The sequence below is a fragment of the Heterocephalus glaber genome, unplaced genomic scaffold (genome assembly GCF_053883595.1).
Source record: "Heterocephalus glaber isolate CG9 unplaced genomic scaffold, H.glaber_assembly_v1.0 deba00000331, whole genome shotgun sequence".
Classification (NCBI taxonomy): domain Eukaryota; kingdom Metazoa; phylum Chordata; class Mammalia; order Rodentia; family Bathyergidae; genus Heterocephalus; species Heterocephalus glaber.
In genome coordinates this window covers 56276996-56294127 of record NW_028258142.1, presented here as the reverse complement: position 1 = coordinate 56294127, position 17132 = coordinate 56276996, and the positions used below count along the sequence as shown (strand labels likewise).

Sequence of the window (17132 nt, the reverse complement as noted above, 5' to 3'; positions counted from 1 at the left end):
CCTCCGCCCCTCAGCCCTGGATCTTCCGAGGTCACCTGGGTCACGCTGTACACTCAAGTTCAAGAACCCTTGGTGTAATATCTTCCCTGGATCCCGGCCAGTGAGGTGCCCTTGCAGTTTTAGCAAAGTTCTTATGGAAAAAACCCGGAAACTACCTTTATTAAATGACTGATTCAAATAAAGACAATGTCAAACACCATGAGACACATTTATGGGATGGGCAGTAATCTGATGTGCCACAAATTACAGTATGTACACCATTCACCAAAACACTGCAAGAGTTGTTACACATATTTTTTTCCTAGGTCTTAGTCTTTTGTACAGTTTCTTTTTCTTTTTTTTTTTATGGTACCGGGGATTGAACTCGGGTCCTTGGGCTTGCGCAGCAGGCAGCGAAACCACTGAGCTAAATCCCTGGCCCTCTTTTGTACAGTTTCAAAAGGAAATATTTTTAAGTAAACTTACCATATTTCTAAGGGAAATAGGTTTTTGCTAATAAAATGATTCCATGCTCATGGTAGGAACTTGGAAAATACAAAAAAGTTCAGAGATAAGAATACAAAATCACTTTTAATTCTACTATAATGAATGATCCCTGTTACATTGTGGTTATTTTCTCCTGTTATGAAAATTGGTTTAACTTGATTGAAATCCTAAGAAAGGCTTTTTTGTTTGCCTACAGAATACTCAATGCCACTACCTTTACATTCCTTGTTGATCTCAGAATGATAAAAGACATAAGTAGAAGGAAAATAAAATTATTAGACGTATGGATCCTTGTAAATGTGCGAAACATCCTCCACTGAACTTCTATGTAGTTAAAAATATATATGTAAATGTAATATATGACTTTTACAGTAAGTACAGGCTTCTAAAGTAAGCAGAAACATACTATATAGACAGTTTTCATTGTGCTTTTTTACATTTAGCAATATGATTTTCTATGTCAGTACTTTTAATAGCTATATAGGGTTTTATTTCAAGTACATAACACCTCAGAAGTTAAGACATGAGTCAGTCTCGTCTCACAAGTGTCTAAGTCAATAAACCAGATCACCAACCAACAAAGATTTCAAAACAATTTCTCTCTTTACATTTCTACTATTATAGATAGCTAAGTTAGATAGAAATTAATATACAGTTAGAGAGGGGTTGGGGATGCAAGGAGGTCAGAACAAAAAAATAAAGACGTCAGAATTGTGGCTAGATGGGCCAGGAGTTTAGCTCCGTGGCACCGTGCCCACCTGGCAAGTACAAGGTCCTGAATTAGATTCCCAGTACCAGAAAAAAAAATTGTGGCTAGAGGGGGATCCGAAGAGAGCTAGGCCTCAGGATGGAAAAGTGATAGCCAGGCCAGGCCTGATGTCTCCCTGGAGATGAATGATAACTTGAGGTAAGACTGGAATCAGCATCGCCTGGTCCAGGGGCCCAGACAGGCACCAGACACATGGCGGGTGACCAGGACATCCAGACCCATATTCCCCTCCCTGCCCCCAAATGCCTTTGTTCTTTCCATGTACCCTTGCTACGTGACTCATTTCTCTATTGATCAACATTAGCTAAGCGGCTATACTTATAATCCTATAGGTTGGTTGTAGTTTGAGCCATGTTGTACCCATGTTGTGATTTTGCTGTATAAATTACCCATGACAAACCACTTCGGTGACCATCCGTTCAGGACCCCCCCTGTCTTTCAGGAGCTTTCTCGTAATAAAATTTCCTGCTCCTAACCTCCTTTGTCCCTTGGAATTCATTCTTCAGTATTCCAGGGACTTGTACTTGGCATATCTGACATCCAGCAGGCTGCGAGTTATGTTTTTCCTATATCATTAGTACTTGCGGAGGGTATGTGTGTGGTCCCAATAATAACTCATTTCATTTCCCATTTACTTCCTCATATCCCTTAGCTTGTCTGGATTTCACAAAGCCTCAAATCTTTTTTCTGTGCCCTCTGTCTTCCTCGTGATGCTACATCACAACAGTCTAAAAGCTACTGAACATTTCCCTTATGGAGAGACGGGAAAGACGATCCAAGACAAAATTGTTTCCCTGGAAGACTGAAGGGGTCAGCTTGGAATACTCATGTTAATAGTTTTGATCCACTCCGTCATTTACTTAATCTGCCTCCTATTGCACATTTTGTTTGGCTCATGCTGTTAGAAGCAATAGTGCAGTGAACCATTTTGTATCTAAATCTTTGCAGACATCTACAAAAGAAGAGTCAGGAAATTTTTATATTGTCAAGTGAAAGGAAACTGATATTTTGATTACTGTCAAGTTGCCTTCCAAAGGGATTGCGGTTTATACCTTTGCCAACCACAGATGGCGGTGCCTGATTCCCCACCCCCTTGCTGACACTTTAATTTATATTTCTGTAATGATAAGTGAAAATAAGAATCTCTTTATACCTTTCTATGTGATTTTAAGGTACAGTGGTGCATTTCTATAATGCCAGCTGCTTGGGAGGCTGAGGTGGGAGGATTGGGAGGCTGAGGCCAGTTTGACAATGTAACAAGATCCTATCTTTAAAAAATAAAAGGATTACATTTCTTTTTCTCTTTACTTCCTGTCACTTTGTTTTCTTTTTTATATTGATTCATAACAGCTATTAAGAAAATTAGCCTGTTGATCTAGCATGTGTGTTGCAGATATTTTATTAGTTTGTTTTCAGAGTAAAAAAAATGTTTGCCCGTTTTCCTATAAAATTTTAACAATTTCATAACAATCCACTTAGAATTAGGTTGGCACAAGGAGTTATGTGGAGATCCAGTTTTGAGCTGGGGGTGTAGCTTGGAGGTAGTGCACCCCAGGGTTTGCTCCCTAGTACCTCATAAACAAACAAAACATCAAAGAACTCAGTAGGTTAAAAAAACCCAAACAACGAATAGTTATTATATCCCAGTTTCTGCCAGCCAGAGATTTGGGTGGTTCCGGCTCAGTCTCTCACTAGGCTGTGGTCAAGACGTCAGTTTCGGGTACTGTCCTGAGCCCTCACGGGGCTGCAGGATCTGCTTCAAATTTGCTTTGGGCAGATGGCCTTTGTTCTTCATGCCTGCCTCAGTGTCCCCAAACATGGTGGCCACTTCCTCCAGAGGGAAGGAGCCAGGACAGAGTGCAGCAAAGCCACAGTCCCCTTCAGGTGCTAGCCTCCAAAGTGACATGCCATTGTTCTGTTGTCATACAGACGCATTCTGTGCCTCATAGGAGGAAGCTTATCCAAGGACAAGAATACTACCTAAGGAAGGGACCACCAGAGCCACACCATCCATGTGGCCAACGCCCAGAAGTGTTCAGAACAGTTTTACCACTCAGTAAAGTTCATTTATGCCTTTTCCCAGTTACCAATCAAAAGGTGACACTACTCTGACTTTTATCACAATAAACTGTTTTTGCCCATTCTTAATCTTGATGTAAATGGAATTAGTCTTTTATGTCTGGTTTCTTTCACTCAACATTCCGTCTATGGCTCTTCTGCATTGCTGGTAGCAGTAGTTCATCCTTTTTTGTTGCTGAATAGTTTTCCATGGTATAAAATACTGGGTTTTTATGTTTACCATATGCCCTTAATTCTTTTGGGTTCTGTTAGAGCTCCTTACTTAAACAAGCTGAATTTTACAGACATGTTTATTTAAAACAGCTTACAACTCACTCATGACTTTAGCGCCAGTGGTGACGACTGACTCAGAACTACATGGGTCACTGCTGGTCAGACTTATGGTCAGATGTTACTCACCCTGGCAAGGATGCTGGAGTTGATGGTTAATCCAATCCTGGGTGTGGTATCACTTCCAGTCAGGACACTAGTGCTGTGGGAAGACCTTTCGATCCGGCAGGCAGGTTTCAGACTGGCATTGCCTTCTCTGGAGGATTCTGTCCTGCGATACATTCTCATTTGCTTTGGGTGTTTTTCTTTTTCCAAATCTTTTCTAAAATAGGGAGTCCGAATCCTGTAAACTGAAAGCTTTCTTTCTAAGATGACTCTCACAGCTTCACAGCAAGTAGGAACACAGAGACCATTTCCTTCACTGAATATTAGAGGCTTACGTCCTCCTGAGAGGGGAAAGAATCGGAATTATGGGAAGTCACTCTCCCAGCTGACGGAGATAAAGCTGATGAGGCATCTTTCACATCCTTTACTTATTAAAACACAAATTCATGTTTTTTAATGATTTTGAAGTACTGCTAACAATAAAGGTAAGAGTACTAGGGAAGGTTCTAAGACCTTCCAGACCCACCAATCACACACACTTTTAACTAAGGGCTAAGGATAGTCAGGTGGCATCTCATAGTGAGAGAGCATGCAAGAGATCACATGGCTGGACGGGAAGAAAGGAGGCACCGGCTCACTCTTCTATAACCACCTCTCGGGATCAACCTGCTCCATAGAACAGCATTGACCCTTTCAGGGGAATGATCGCAATCCAATGACCCCCCAAGGCTCCGCCTCATTCCATTACATTGGGGAATTAAGTCTGTACATGAGTTTTGCGGGGAGAGCCATATTCCAGCCACAGCAGCATGTAACGTGTTTTGTGTTTGTTTTTTTCCTTGTATTTTGAAGCATGAATAAATAAAAGGGACATGAACTGATGTGAGACAACCACAGGAAAGACCATAATATGTCATGATAATTGCCTCCCAAAGCCAGGTTTCTCAACTCCAACTTGGGGATTAGTAGTGCCTATTTCACAGGGTTGTTATCGGGGTAAATGAGAAAATGCATGTAAACTTTAATAAGAGATTATCTATGTATCAATCCCTTAGCAAACATCGGTTGCTGGTTTACTGTTATTAATAATCGGTGACACATCCTGTGGTCACCACCAATGAAACTCACCCAGTCCCAGTGCCCAAACCTCCTAGTTATGAAATTAGGAACTCAGCTTCTCACCCCTACAATCTGCAGGCCCAGCTCAAAATGCAGCCATCGCTGTCTGGCTCCAAGCAGCCTGGTATTACAGCGTGTTCTTTTCCTTTTCAGTGCTACCCCTCCCAGGGTGGGTTATTGGTGAGATGTAGCTTCTGGTGGTCGAAGAGGGTAGAGAGCACAGAGGGAAAGCTGTGGGGGCTTCTCTAGATTCCTGATGTCACTGCCGCAAATGTGTTTCCTACACAGGAAACTCTGCAAATCCGCTGAGTATTTCACAAGAGAAAGCCATTGTAAAGGACTGGAGGGCCAGGAGCACCATAAACACAAAAATAGAAATCAGGAATTTTTTATTTTCAGTGTCTTCAGTGACTATCCCAGGGATTTCTGTCTGAAATGAAAACCTTTACAAACCATTATAAATGCTCTCTATAGTAGAAATAACAAAATCATAGGTCCATTGGTAAAATAAAGCTTAAAGAGCTATTTGAGATCCCAAATATCAACATATTTACTAAAAGAATTGACTTATTCATTCTGAAATTCCATGCATTTAAAAATCTTGTACAAATGACTTCTAAGAACAAAGGGAAAACACTGCAAAGGCAAACTCAGTCATATATAAACTTTATTTTAAATTTTAACATGGAATGTGTCATCAAACAGGTGTAGGTAATTACAAACTTTTGCAGTTCAATTTAGCAGATGATTTGCACAGGAATCACTAGTTTTAAGTCTTAGGCTGCACAGTTTAACTGAACTGTGAGTTAGGTTAAATAAAATAAGAATCACTTAAATGTGTGCAAACTAAATGCAATTTTTAAAACAGGCCTTTTGTTTAGGCTTTGGTAGGTGATTGATCATCTTCCCCCGCTATGGATAATACAGTCTCATCTAGATCAAACGCGATCCTTCTAAGGTATATGACCCCTCACCCACCAGAAGAAGGCCTCTGTTAAATGTTAAAGCTACTAGGTTTATTCTTATGGCTCCAGTATTGTTCGAGAATATTATCCATATAAAACCACCTAAGGACTAGGCCAATGACAAAATGCCTTAGTAAAAACATTAAGTTTGTAATTTGTCAGTACCCAAAATACTGTTTTGTTTTGGATCCGTGATGAGCAATTATTTTTGGCAAAAGGGTTAACTAAAGGGAAAAATATACAGTACTTAAGGCTACATTATTTTCCTCCTCAAAATGAATACAGCTTTTTGAAATTCCCATAGAAAATGTGTATTTGTATAACTTCGCTAAATAAAAGAATGTCAATAAAGAAATTGGCACTGCTTTCTAGCTACCAAGATGTTTTATAGCTGGTGTTGTGGTAACAGAGTTGTCTAATCTTTGTCTTGAAATGAGGTGGAGGATTTCTGTGTAGCCAGTCTGGCTGAGTCTCTGAAGGCTGTGAGTTGCTCTTGACTGGCTTTGCTTGTCACACTGACCAAAATATGCTGATTTTTATGGCATTAATCATAAAGTTTTTTAACGCAAAACATTTATTGGTACATTTTAGATATACATAATGATAGCATTCATCATAGAGAATTTGTACCTGTACATGATGTATCTTGCTGCTTTTTTTTTTCTCATTCCCCTCCCCTCCCTTCAATCCTTCTTCCCCTTCTTAAATCATAAACAGTTTTAAGGGAATATTTTCTAATTTCAAAAATCATATCCTATCAATTACTGACTTAAAGATGATGATTTTAGTACCACAGGAAGTTAGTTAAATAAGTTATTTGGGGATTATAACATTTCCCTCCATTTTAACATGTCTTTACATAGAACACTTGCTGGAAGCCAGCACAGAATATGAGCAGGAAAACTAACAGTTTGCAGATAACAGAAACTATACTGATATTTACGGTAAGATTATAGGAAAAAAAGTTTAGTTTTTGTGAGCACAGTTAGGCACTGACAGGCAGTTAGACACCATTGATCATAAAGTGCATTGAATATAATTTTTAGCCCCTTGAAGGAATAATAATTCAATAAAATTCAGGATTCTTTCTTGGGAATCAATCAACCCAAGGACATGCATAGATGAGTGCTTATTAAATACTAGCAGCCATCTTTTTTTTTTTTTCCAGTACTGGGGATAGAACTCAGGACCTTGCACTTGTGAGGCAGGTGGTAGAACCACTGAGCTAAATCCCGGGCCCAACTAACAGACATCTTTAGTACTTATACTCCTCTAATAGTCATTGCAGCACATCATATGGGTCTATATCACATTTTATCTGAGGACCTCAAAGCCATTGTATTAAGTAAAGTGGTGTTGGAAGTTCAAGATTCCGCAGTTTATTAGGTCTACTTACTCATGGAGTGGGAAATAGACTCCCAGAAATAGGACCAAAATAAATGTTCAAAGAGACAAGCCTAACTCTTTCATGGTTTGTAATTTTCTGGACTTCCAAATTTGCTACTGTTATCCTAGCATACCTGCAACATCGAGTAAGTGAAAGCAATTTTTACATGTCAGGAATGAGATGAGGATTAATTAACAAACATACAGTTTGTCTTTTCTATAGTGCACTAGTCCATCTTTGAATAGTATGTGGTGGAATGTTGGAAGTTGTTTTCCAATAATGCATATTTGAATATTATTGATTCCCAATAACCATGGTTATGATCTTTAGGTGGAAGAAAACATTTTACACTGGAATGACATATATATATATATATATATATATATACTTTATCACACCTACATTTAATGAATAAGCAAAAGCACATCCGTTCATTGAAGGTCAGTCATTCTTTCCACCTTTTAAAGGAACAAGGCTTTCTGTCTTCTTGCTTAGTACTGAAAACCCTGTCTAACTTCAGATTTAACTGGGAGACTCAGGTTAGCATTGTTGCCAATGAGTTTCTGTGGAATCTGTAAATATGCCAGGCCTGGAGCTGAGTGCCAGGGCAGTGTGAGATGCTCATCCTAAGTGAGGAAAGGGGCCCCCTAGCTCCTCTTGTTCATTTGGTGCACAAAACATAGGGACCCACAGGGCAGGCTTTCAGTGTATATTTGTTCTTAAAAGAATTTCCAACCCTGTTTGAAAAGCAATTTCTTTTTTGACAGTGTGGATAAGGTTTCTGTCTTTCTGTCAAATGTGGAACTAAGTTAGCTCTTCCTATGACCTTCTTTACTTTGGAGGAGACGCAGTATGCGTTCATTTTTGGTTAGTTCTGCTGGAAGTTCATTGGCCTGAAAGAGGATGAGATGAACATTAGTGAGTTCCCATAGCTGGTATGGTTTTAAGGCCCCCAAAGAGGGCACCTGACCCACACTTTCCTCTTGAGTAACGAAAAAATCCCCAATGGACTCTCTTTTATATTAAGGTTAAAAAAAAAAAACTCCTTCAGATGTATAAGTGTCACCCAGTTTCTTATCTCATGGTTAAAGTTATTTTTCTGTCTAGTCAGATCTTCACCAGACTAACATCCGGAAGAGCAGGGCCTATATCTTATAAGTCATTATATATTCATTTCCAGCACTTTTTTTTAAACTCCCTTTTTTTTTTGGTATTGGGGATCAAACTCAGGTCCATGCACTTGTGAGCCAGGCATGGTGCCACTGAGCTAAATCCCTGGCCCTTCACTTTTTACTTTGGGCCAGGGTCTCGCTAAATTGCCCAGGCTTGGCTCAAATTTGTACTTTCTCTTTCAGCCTCCCAGAATGCTGGGATTACAGGTGTGCACCCCACATCTAGGTAGATCCATCTACTTATAGATGGACCTCTTTCCCATGCACAATAATATCATGCACTGTTCGTATTTGTTCACTGAGTTACATAGATCCTCTAAATGTTGACACATTTTATTGTGCTATATCGAGATCACATTCCGTGATTCATCAGAAAAGTCTTTTTGGACTGGGAAGCTATTAAGCTCATAGAGGTAGACACAAGTTGTTTGAAAAATGGTGTTCTATGAAAAAGTGGCTGGTTCACTCTCTAATTCAAACAATTCTTTAGATATCAGCATACTCTAGCATATAGCAAAAGTGTATTACATATATTTCTTTTTTTTTTGGTACTGGGGATCGAACTTGGGACCTTGCGTTTGTGAGGCTGGTGCAAAAACCACTGAGCTAAATCCCTGGCCCAATATATTTCCATTTTGACACATAGAATCTTAAAAAGATGTACAGTAGGGGCCAAAATGTAACAAAATTAACCTTTTTTTTACTGTCTCATTTAAGACATTCTTAAGTAAAACTGGTAGTTTTTTGTAAAATAATTGACAAAATGTATAAGGCAGCTAATAACATTATAAAATGTTTTGCAGGATGGTTTGGGGCCCCCTGGTCTGATGTGGATTAAGGCAGTAGCAGTTTTACCCACCATTGCTTTTGTACCAAAGAGAAGATGTCAATACAGTGACAAAGGTGACAACATTTTTGTGTGATCAAGAGTGAGCTGCCCTGACCAGGTCTTCAAGCCCCTCAGGGCTCAGCAGTTACAGAGAATCAAGTGGATGTTTGGGGCCAGGTAGAAAAGTGTGAGGAGGGCCGGGGATGTAGCTCAGTGGCACTGAGCCTGCCTTACAAGTGCAAGGTCCTGAGTTCTATCCCCGGTACCACCAAAAAAAAAAAAAAAAAAAAAAGTGTGAGGGATGGCAGAGAGGGCTTGGGTGTGGATGTGATCTGCTTCATCTGTATTTCTGCCCTGCAGCCAATCCTGGAATCCTCACTGCTTTATCTGGATTTTGATCCTAGGTGAAGCTCTTGTCCCCATCTTCTATTCTGGACTCAGTTCCCCAGCCCTCCTATCTGGCTGGGACCTCCCTTGGTGGGAACTCGGAGTTTGCCACAGCAGTCTGATATGCAGCATGTGTGGCAGCCGCATTCCTGCCCACCACAGGGACCTCTGATGTTGCTGCTGGACCGAAGCAGAGAGGAAATGCTATGCTGTATACCAGAGGCCCCTCTATGGGGTCAGAGTCTACTACTGGCTCAGTTTCTGCAGGAGCAGATGTTGCATAGGCTTAACACCTTGGGTCTGCAGAGAAATGCTGCAGGAAAACAGCTCCATCTAGTCTCAGAGAAACACTCAGGATTAACTGCGCTGTTCACATTAGTTATTGGTCCACGGTGAGCAGCCGGCACGTAGCGAGAGCAACTGAAGATAGGAAGGAGCTAAAGAGCTGTACCTCTGTCTACCAGCCTGCTGACTTTTAGCAGCCATGTGACCATCTACCTGCATTTCTGCATCTCTTGCCATTAAAAAAAAAAAGCTTTATGCTCACAAACTTTGTTGTCAATGTTTGGTCAATCACATTATACTTCTATGTGTCACCCTTATAGGTGTAAAAACCTGGTGTCGATCCTCCTTTCTCCTGCCTGGCCCCCACTCAGTTCTCAGGTGAATGTACTTGCGTGGATGTTATGATGGCGTGTGCCCCAGGGTGCTACCCACAGTGGCCATCTCTTTCATGACGGAGCAGAACTGGAGGTCGACATCCCAGATACTACACTGTACTCTTTGCTACTTTCCTGCTTTAGTTCTTGTCCCTCTGTATTGCAATTGTTTGCTTAACTGCCTTTATTCTATGCTAAACTCTGAGCTCCGTGAAAGCAGAGGCTATGTGAATCTTATTCACTGTTGCAAGCCCAGCACAGAGCACAGTGTATGGTACAGGTGTTCAGTCAGTGTTTGTTGAATGAATGAATGAATGAATGAAGGCCAAGAATACACTTTCAAGAGTTCTAGGTAGCTTCCAGAATCCCAGCACCCTTGCTTCTGGAGCTGCCATTAAAGATGCTGGCTTCTGTCATGACTGATGGGCAGTGAGGGTTTCCTTTCTTCCTTTCTGGGCAGCCACTCCCAGGACTCAGAACTTTCCCAGTATGAGCCTGCAATATGAGTGCCACACACTCCATACATACACTCCACGCTCCAGGGTGGGTCAGAGTCTGGCATCTCACCGGCTGGAGATTGCCTGTAACCATCACCCTGATGGTTACTGCACCACTCTAGGAGACACCAGAGGAACTACACTTTCAATTTCTATATGAAGGTACTACCGTGTTCCCTTTGCCTTAATTCAGCCCTGGATACCTCACCAACAAAGACTGATTTCTAGGAAGTCTGTGTATAAGGTCTAAAGATAAAGTTGAAAAGAAAGGGAATTATGACTTCAGGTGGCTTATCGCATAGCTAGGCCAGCTCATGGAAAACAAATCTGAGTATCTCAGGAGGAGATAAGCAGAAATATTATCTTCAAGCAATTCAATGTTAGGAGTAGGGAGCTAGTACTTCTGTTTGCTAAATAAAATGGGAAAAAAATTACCCTTGGCTTTGGCTTGTTGTTTAACTAGCGCTTCTTAATGGTTCCTTTTCAAAATGTCACAAAATTATATTCAGTGGACCCTTGAGTTACGACTGGCCTGACATACAAACAGCTTGGGTTACAATCCAAATTTTAGTTTTAATTTAGGAACAAAGTTTTGAGTTATGTATGACCTGAGTGCTGGCTGCTTATGCTTCCAGATAGAAATACCGATTAAAAAAATTTTTTTTGAGCTATGTAGCTCAGGCTGGCCTCAAACTCACTATGTAGCCCAGGCTGGCCTTGAACTCACGGTGATCCTCCTGCCTCAGCCTCCCTAGTGCTGGGATTATAGGTGTGCACCACCACACCCTGGCTCAGATACAGATTTAACCCTGAAAGACTTCTGGAAGGAGCATTACAACATCCTTTCCTGGGTGGGGTTCATTGAGAAATCCTGGGCCGGTGTCTCTAAGGACACTGAGATTTGCCTGTGTGCAAGAGAGAGACTTTGAAGACCGTGTAGAGGAGCCTGAGCCTTCAATTGACCAACCTGAGTTACAACCAGCCCTCGGGAATGAATTGAGTTCACAAGTCAAGGGTCCACTGTATATGTATATATGTGCGTGTGTGTTTGTGTACAGTATGAATAGTGTATATTGTATATGTATATATGTACATATGTACGTGTATATATGTATAGAACTGTGTATTTATTTTTTCCAATGTTGGGAATCAAACTCAGGGTCTCATATGTGCTAGGCAAGTGCTCTACCACTGAGCATAGAGCTCTATCTCTGTTTTTGTTTTTATTATTAAAAATGTTAACATAGTCACAGACACTTAGAAAAAATTCAGAGTATGTATGGAATAAAGCAAAAATTTCTTTTCATTTCTTCCCCTGTTAATAAATGTCAACCCCTTGTTCTTCCTCAGTGATTAGTCATTAAATGTTGGCTCTTCCCCCTCAATCTGTACATTAAGTAAGTACAGTTTAAAGTGCACATTGACAGGAGTAAGTACAATAACAATCATTTTTTCAACTGTTATTGTGTACTCACTGACTTCCAAGTTTAGCCTAATTGTAAACTAAGGATTTAGAAGAGTTGGTGTTAAAACTGAGGCGTGCGGCCTATTAACAACAGAAAGGCAACATGTTTTCCAAGTAGTCACCAACCAGCACAAGCAACTCTAGGGACAAGACCACCCAACTTATGGGGATGGTGATAAACTACCAGAACCAGACGTCTTCAGGGGACATCTCCGATGACAGCACACCCCTGCTTACTCCTCGGAACGAACCGGCCCCCCCCCCGCCCAGCCCTCTCAGGAGCTTGCGCATCTGTTAATGGAAAAGCATTGGTGATGTGGGTTCCCATGTGCTGCCCAGGAACAACCTACTAATAACGCCCCTACCACGTGTCATATAAGTATGAAGACAGTGACCAGAGCCAGAGAAATGCTTAGGAGGAGGCTGCCTTGTCTCTCCACACAGGGAACAATGGAGTGGAGAGACAGGGAAGTGAGTACCTTGTTTCTCAGGGCTGGGTCTGCCCCTGCTTCCAGGAGCAGGGCAACTGTTTTAATATTCCCGCTTAGCACTGCCGCATGGAGAGCCGTTGTGCCATTCTAAGAGAAAATGACAGTGTGGGTTAGCAGTGACCAACAGCCAGCAGCACTTGGCTTGGCTTTCATCATAAACCATCTCGGCAATGACACTGCGATGCCTTACTTATCCTCCCTTGAAGTTTCAAAGTCACATCACCACCTAATACTGCGTTCTTAGACACACAGCTGTGGTCAGTAGAAGGACTGCCAGTATTCTTTGGAAGGAAAACATGGAAGCCAGCCCCTAGGGTGCACATGACTTCATGGTCGCTTGGGTGGTTATATAGACTTCAGAACATGCTGCAGAAAAAACAGCAGTGCTGGGCCACACTGTCTTTCTTGAAGTCTTTGCACTTTTGGTGAGCCACTTCCAGCAGGACTGGAGGAACAGCCATGTGGCCAGTGTCCACTGATAGCCAGAAACACTTTGTCCAGAAACACCAGGGCTAGCAGGAGAGACTGTGGAGTTACAGGGCTTAAGGGGAAGTCTGTGGGGTGAGGCCATTTCCCTGAACCCGTTAGATCATATCTGAGCACCGAAGGGCCTAGTAGATGGGCCGCTGACGTTAAGACACTTAGCATAAATGTTTATTGAAATAAGGGAGCAGCTGAAAGCAACATGTAAAAGGGTTCCAGAGAGGAGAAGAGTAACCAAACTGATATAACAACGATGAGTAGAAACAGGACACTGGTTCCAGAAGGTACATAGATCTATAAGTAGTACCCAAAAGCAAACTTGGTATCCTAATTAATGACTCGTAGTAAGAACCACTAGGATTTTTGTAAAAGGATGATGTCATACCCAGAGAAAAGTTCCAGCAAAGTAGCATTTTTCTATGGTTGCTTTCATAATACTTATGGTAATTAACCTGGTAACATTTCAGCAAGCCTAAATATTAACCTATGTATCAACTGCCTATTTGCAACATGGCTAATAAAAAACAAAAGCCAAAAAAGAAAAGACCTGTTAGAAACAAGACTAGATATTGCAAAGTCCATTTCTAAAGCTCCTTCCTTTTGTTCATAGAATTCACTTTTATAGATGATATTTTCTTATTTTATAAAAATTTTTAATAAGTGCAACTTTCTGGTTTTGGCTTCCAGGTTTGTGGAAGGTTAGAAGTAGCTCATGAGGAGAGTGGAGAGGGCCAAGTGTACTGACAACAGCAGCTCTGTATTAGCTGACAGCAAGAATGGAGTCTAAAAATCTAAAGGTATTCTAAAAGCTCTTGGAGTTGCTCAGGGGCGAATAGATTTTATACACATTGATAGACCTGAGGGCACAGTCCCCACACTACTAAGTCACTGTGCCACGTTAGACAGGTGCAGCGCCCTCTACTTAAGAAAGAAGGGGGTGCACATACATGGGGATCAGCAAGCTGTGGCCCACTGTGGTCAAGTCTAGAACACAGCTTGCTTTTGTACATCCTGTGAGCTAAGGGCTGGTTTTGCATTTAAAAATGATTTTAAAGAAGAATAAAGGGAGAATATTTTATTATATATGAAAATATGAAATTTCATAAATACAATGCCCTTAAATAATATTTATGGGGACACAGCCTCATTCTTTTGTTCTTTCTCCAGCTGCTTCCCTGCAACCGTGGCGGGTTGAGCAGCCTCAGCAGAGCCCATACAGCCTGCAAAGTCTGCGACATTTACTGTCTGGTCCTTTATGGAAAGTTTGCTGACCCCTGATGTATGCTATAGCTTAGAAATATTTTGGTCCAAAGTGATAAAAGCTTACCAAAGAGTTTTTAGGCTCTGTTTCTGGAAGGCCCAGGACTTGGGAAAGTCAAATATTCTGAAATTTCCAGGCATTTGTAGCTAATTTTATTTCATTTAAGGTAACTAAGCAGAAAGGTTCTCTGCTCAGCATAAGAAAAAGAAGGCCATAATGGTTTGTTCTTTCTTGATTTCACAGATCTTCCAAATGATACCAATATGGTTTACTTTCTAATTTGCCAATTTCATTTCTATTATCTGGTTTTTTTTTCCTGGAAAATTAGGTACTGATAGACTCTGTTTGCTTTTTTTTTTAACCTTCCCATCTCTGCCATGGGTCTTTAGCAACAAGTTGGAAATGTGTTCCAGTACCATAAAAAAAAAAAAGAAAGAAAAGTAAAAAGAACACACTAACCACGCTGAAAAATGCTACTGGAATCCCCAGTATGGGCTTATCTTCTAACCTATTTCCTTTATAGATTGGTAAAATCTTTCTTTAGGTCTTACCTTCAAAAGACCAAGAGTGGGTGAGAATTTAAGCAACTCTTCTATAACATCATTATACCCCTTGTTGGCTGCTTTCAACAGTGCTGTGGTACCATCCTGAGCAGAGAATGGGAAATAAAAGTTGATTATTCACATATATTTGTGTTAGCTCAGAACAAAAGAGTCAGTTGAGAACTGGCAGCAAAGTATTTGTGTCAGAAACAGGAAGAAGGTGTAATGAAGCACAAATGGGCAATGTCTCCATGTAGGAGCATTTTATAGCATAGTAAGCAGTTAATTTTGTATGAAAGAGTATGAGACACAATATGTGATTGTTTGTATCAGTGGTGGCAAACCTATGGCATGTGTGCCGCAGCAGTGTGTATCACTGACAGCTCTAAAAGGTTCACCATCTCTAGTTTATATGATCTTAGAACCCTGCCATTAGAACCTCTCCAGTCCCTTGGAACACTGGGTCAGAGACAAGGAGAATTCCAAGCGTGTATTTTTAAGGCAATGATGGTCCAAGAGGCATTTTCTGCTGTTATTAATGACTTAGCAAAAACAGTTTAACTCTTTCATGATTTAAACTATTGTTGAACTTGATTCACTGTTTTAAAAATTTATATAACCTTGTAGGGGGAAGAGGGAGGGTAGATTGAAATGTGTTTAAAAAAGAAAAAAAGAGAATGAGGAGGAGGCAGAAGAGGGCAAAGACAAATTCAAATTCAAGAACATTCAGCTTCTGTCACTCTGTCATCATTTTTGGCTCCAGAAGAGTTTTTCTGACTTCCTTTGAGAGTCTCCTGCTTTAATGTACCAGTGCTGTGCGCGGCAAGGCCCTACCTTACCCGCCATTAGGCTGCAGCTTCGCAAGAAGGCAGGTAGGATTAGGGGATTTTTCCTTCCTGGATTCAGAGATGGTGGGAAGAAAGAGAGAGGACAGAGGACAGTGAAGTGGTCCGGCATATGCCTTCAGATTTCTCTCTTCCGGATTTGGAGAGAAGCTGGATTGCATAAGCAAAGGTAAGACAAAGGCAAAGAAGCTGGATACAGGGAGACAACGAGCAAAGAGCCCAGTGTGGGCCGGTTCTCCCCAAGCTGTTCCTAGCTCCTGTGGGCCCAAGGGCCTGCTGTGGGGCCAAAGGAGGCAGTATCAGAGTTTACTGGGAACAGCAGGCATGTGGGGGATGTGTGGAGGGGCGTGCAGCTGAGGAGCAGGGCTGTGGTGCTGCCAGCTGAGACAGCCCCCCGGGTCAAAGAGGACTCAGTCTCCCCAGTCGCTCCAGAAGTCACCGGCGGTGGAGGACAAACAGGCAGCACCACCTGCTAAGTTTCCACAGAAGAACTAGACTTGGCTTTCCGACTAAAGGGCAGGCGGAGTCTGGGAGGCAGCCCAGGCGTGCTGCAGACTAGGTAAACACCCCTCCCTGTGGGCACCGCCGGTTCTGTGGGGCGCTCTGCCGGTGGCCCAGCCTCCCTGTCCCTGGCACTCACATTCCGCGTGGCGTCACGGTCGGCTCCGCGCAGCAGCATCACGCGCACCACCTCGCTGTGGCCCATCTGGGACGCGATCCACAGGGGTGCCGTCCCGTCCTGCGGGCAGAGGAGATGACAGCATGACAGGGTGTCACCCACCCGGCCGCAGACCCACGGGAACACCAGTCTCCGAAGCTGAAACCCTGGGAAAGAGCTTCCCGTGGACACAGCCATTCTCCAGCTGATTCCCACCCGAGTTACCCAGGGAGAAGGAGGGGAGGTTCTCAGCTCCGTGACACAGCTGGAGTTGGCAGTGCCTGCACTTGACTAACTGCCAATGTCCAGTTTTTGGCTTATACATTTAGCCCTTTTAGGCTGGATCTTTAATTCCAGAGTGTGGTATGGAGTCCGTGGAAGGCTGTTGAGAACCTTGCTCCCAGGGCAGCCAAACTAAGCAGAACCAAATTCCACACACCCAGAGAGAAAGACCTGGCTGACTCTACTTCTGCCCCAAATCATGTATTTCTCGGCTGCTCAATGGGGCACCTTCGGTGCTCACCATGTGCCCTGCCCCACAAAGCCCTTCCTGCCCACACAAGAGTGGCCTTTTCCCCTGAGGTGGGGTCTGAGGGTCAGAGAACTCAAGACTCCTACTCCCTTCTTCTCGTGTCCAAAACACCCTACAGCCACATATGCCTT

The 17132-nt window shown here is 42.2% G+C and overlaps 2 protein-coding genes across 4 annotated transcripts in view; both read right to left on the bottom strand.

Annotated features, from left to right (window-relative positions):
* Npc1 (NPC intracellular cholesterol transporter 1) overlaps positions 1-4010 on the bottom strand; it is a 57410-nt gene extending 53400 nt beyond the window's left edge. Inside the window, exon 1 of the mRNA XM_087193994.1 lies at positions 3734-4010. Coding sequence (XP_087050120.1) covers positions 3734-3892 — 159 coding nt within the window. The 5' untranslated portion in view covers positions 3893-4010. The remainder of the gene's footprint in view (positions 1-3733) is intronic.
* Positions 4011-5478: 1468 nt separating this feature from the next.
* Ankrd29 (ankyrin repeat domain 29) overlaps positions 5479-17132 on the bottom strand; it is a 58539-nt gene continuing 46885 nt past the window's right edge. For 2 of the 3 annotated variants that reach the window (XM_087194020.1, XM_004853150.3), the window contains 4 exons: positions 16452-16550; positions 14976-15071; positions 12669-12767; positions 5479-8073 (listed from right to left, as the gene is read on the bottom strand). In XM_087194020.1, coding sequence (XP_087050146.1) covers positions 7990-8073; positions 12669-12767; positions 14976-15071; positions 16452-16550 — 378 coding nt within the window. In that variant the 3' untranslated portion in view covers positions 5479-7989. The remainder of the gene's footprint in view (positions 8074-12668; positions 12768-14975; positions 15072-16451; positions 16551-17132) is intronic. The other variant, XM_013075232.3, reaches the window with a different exon arrangement.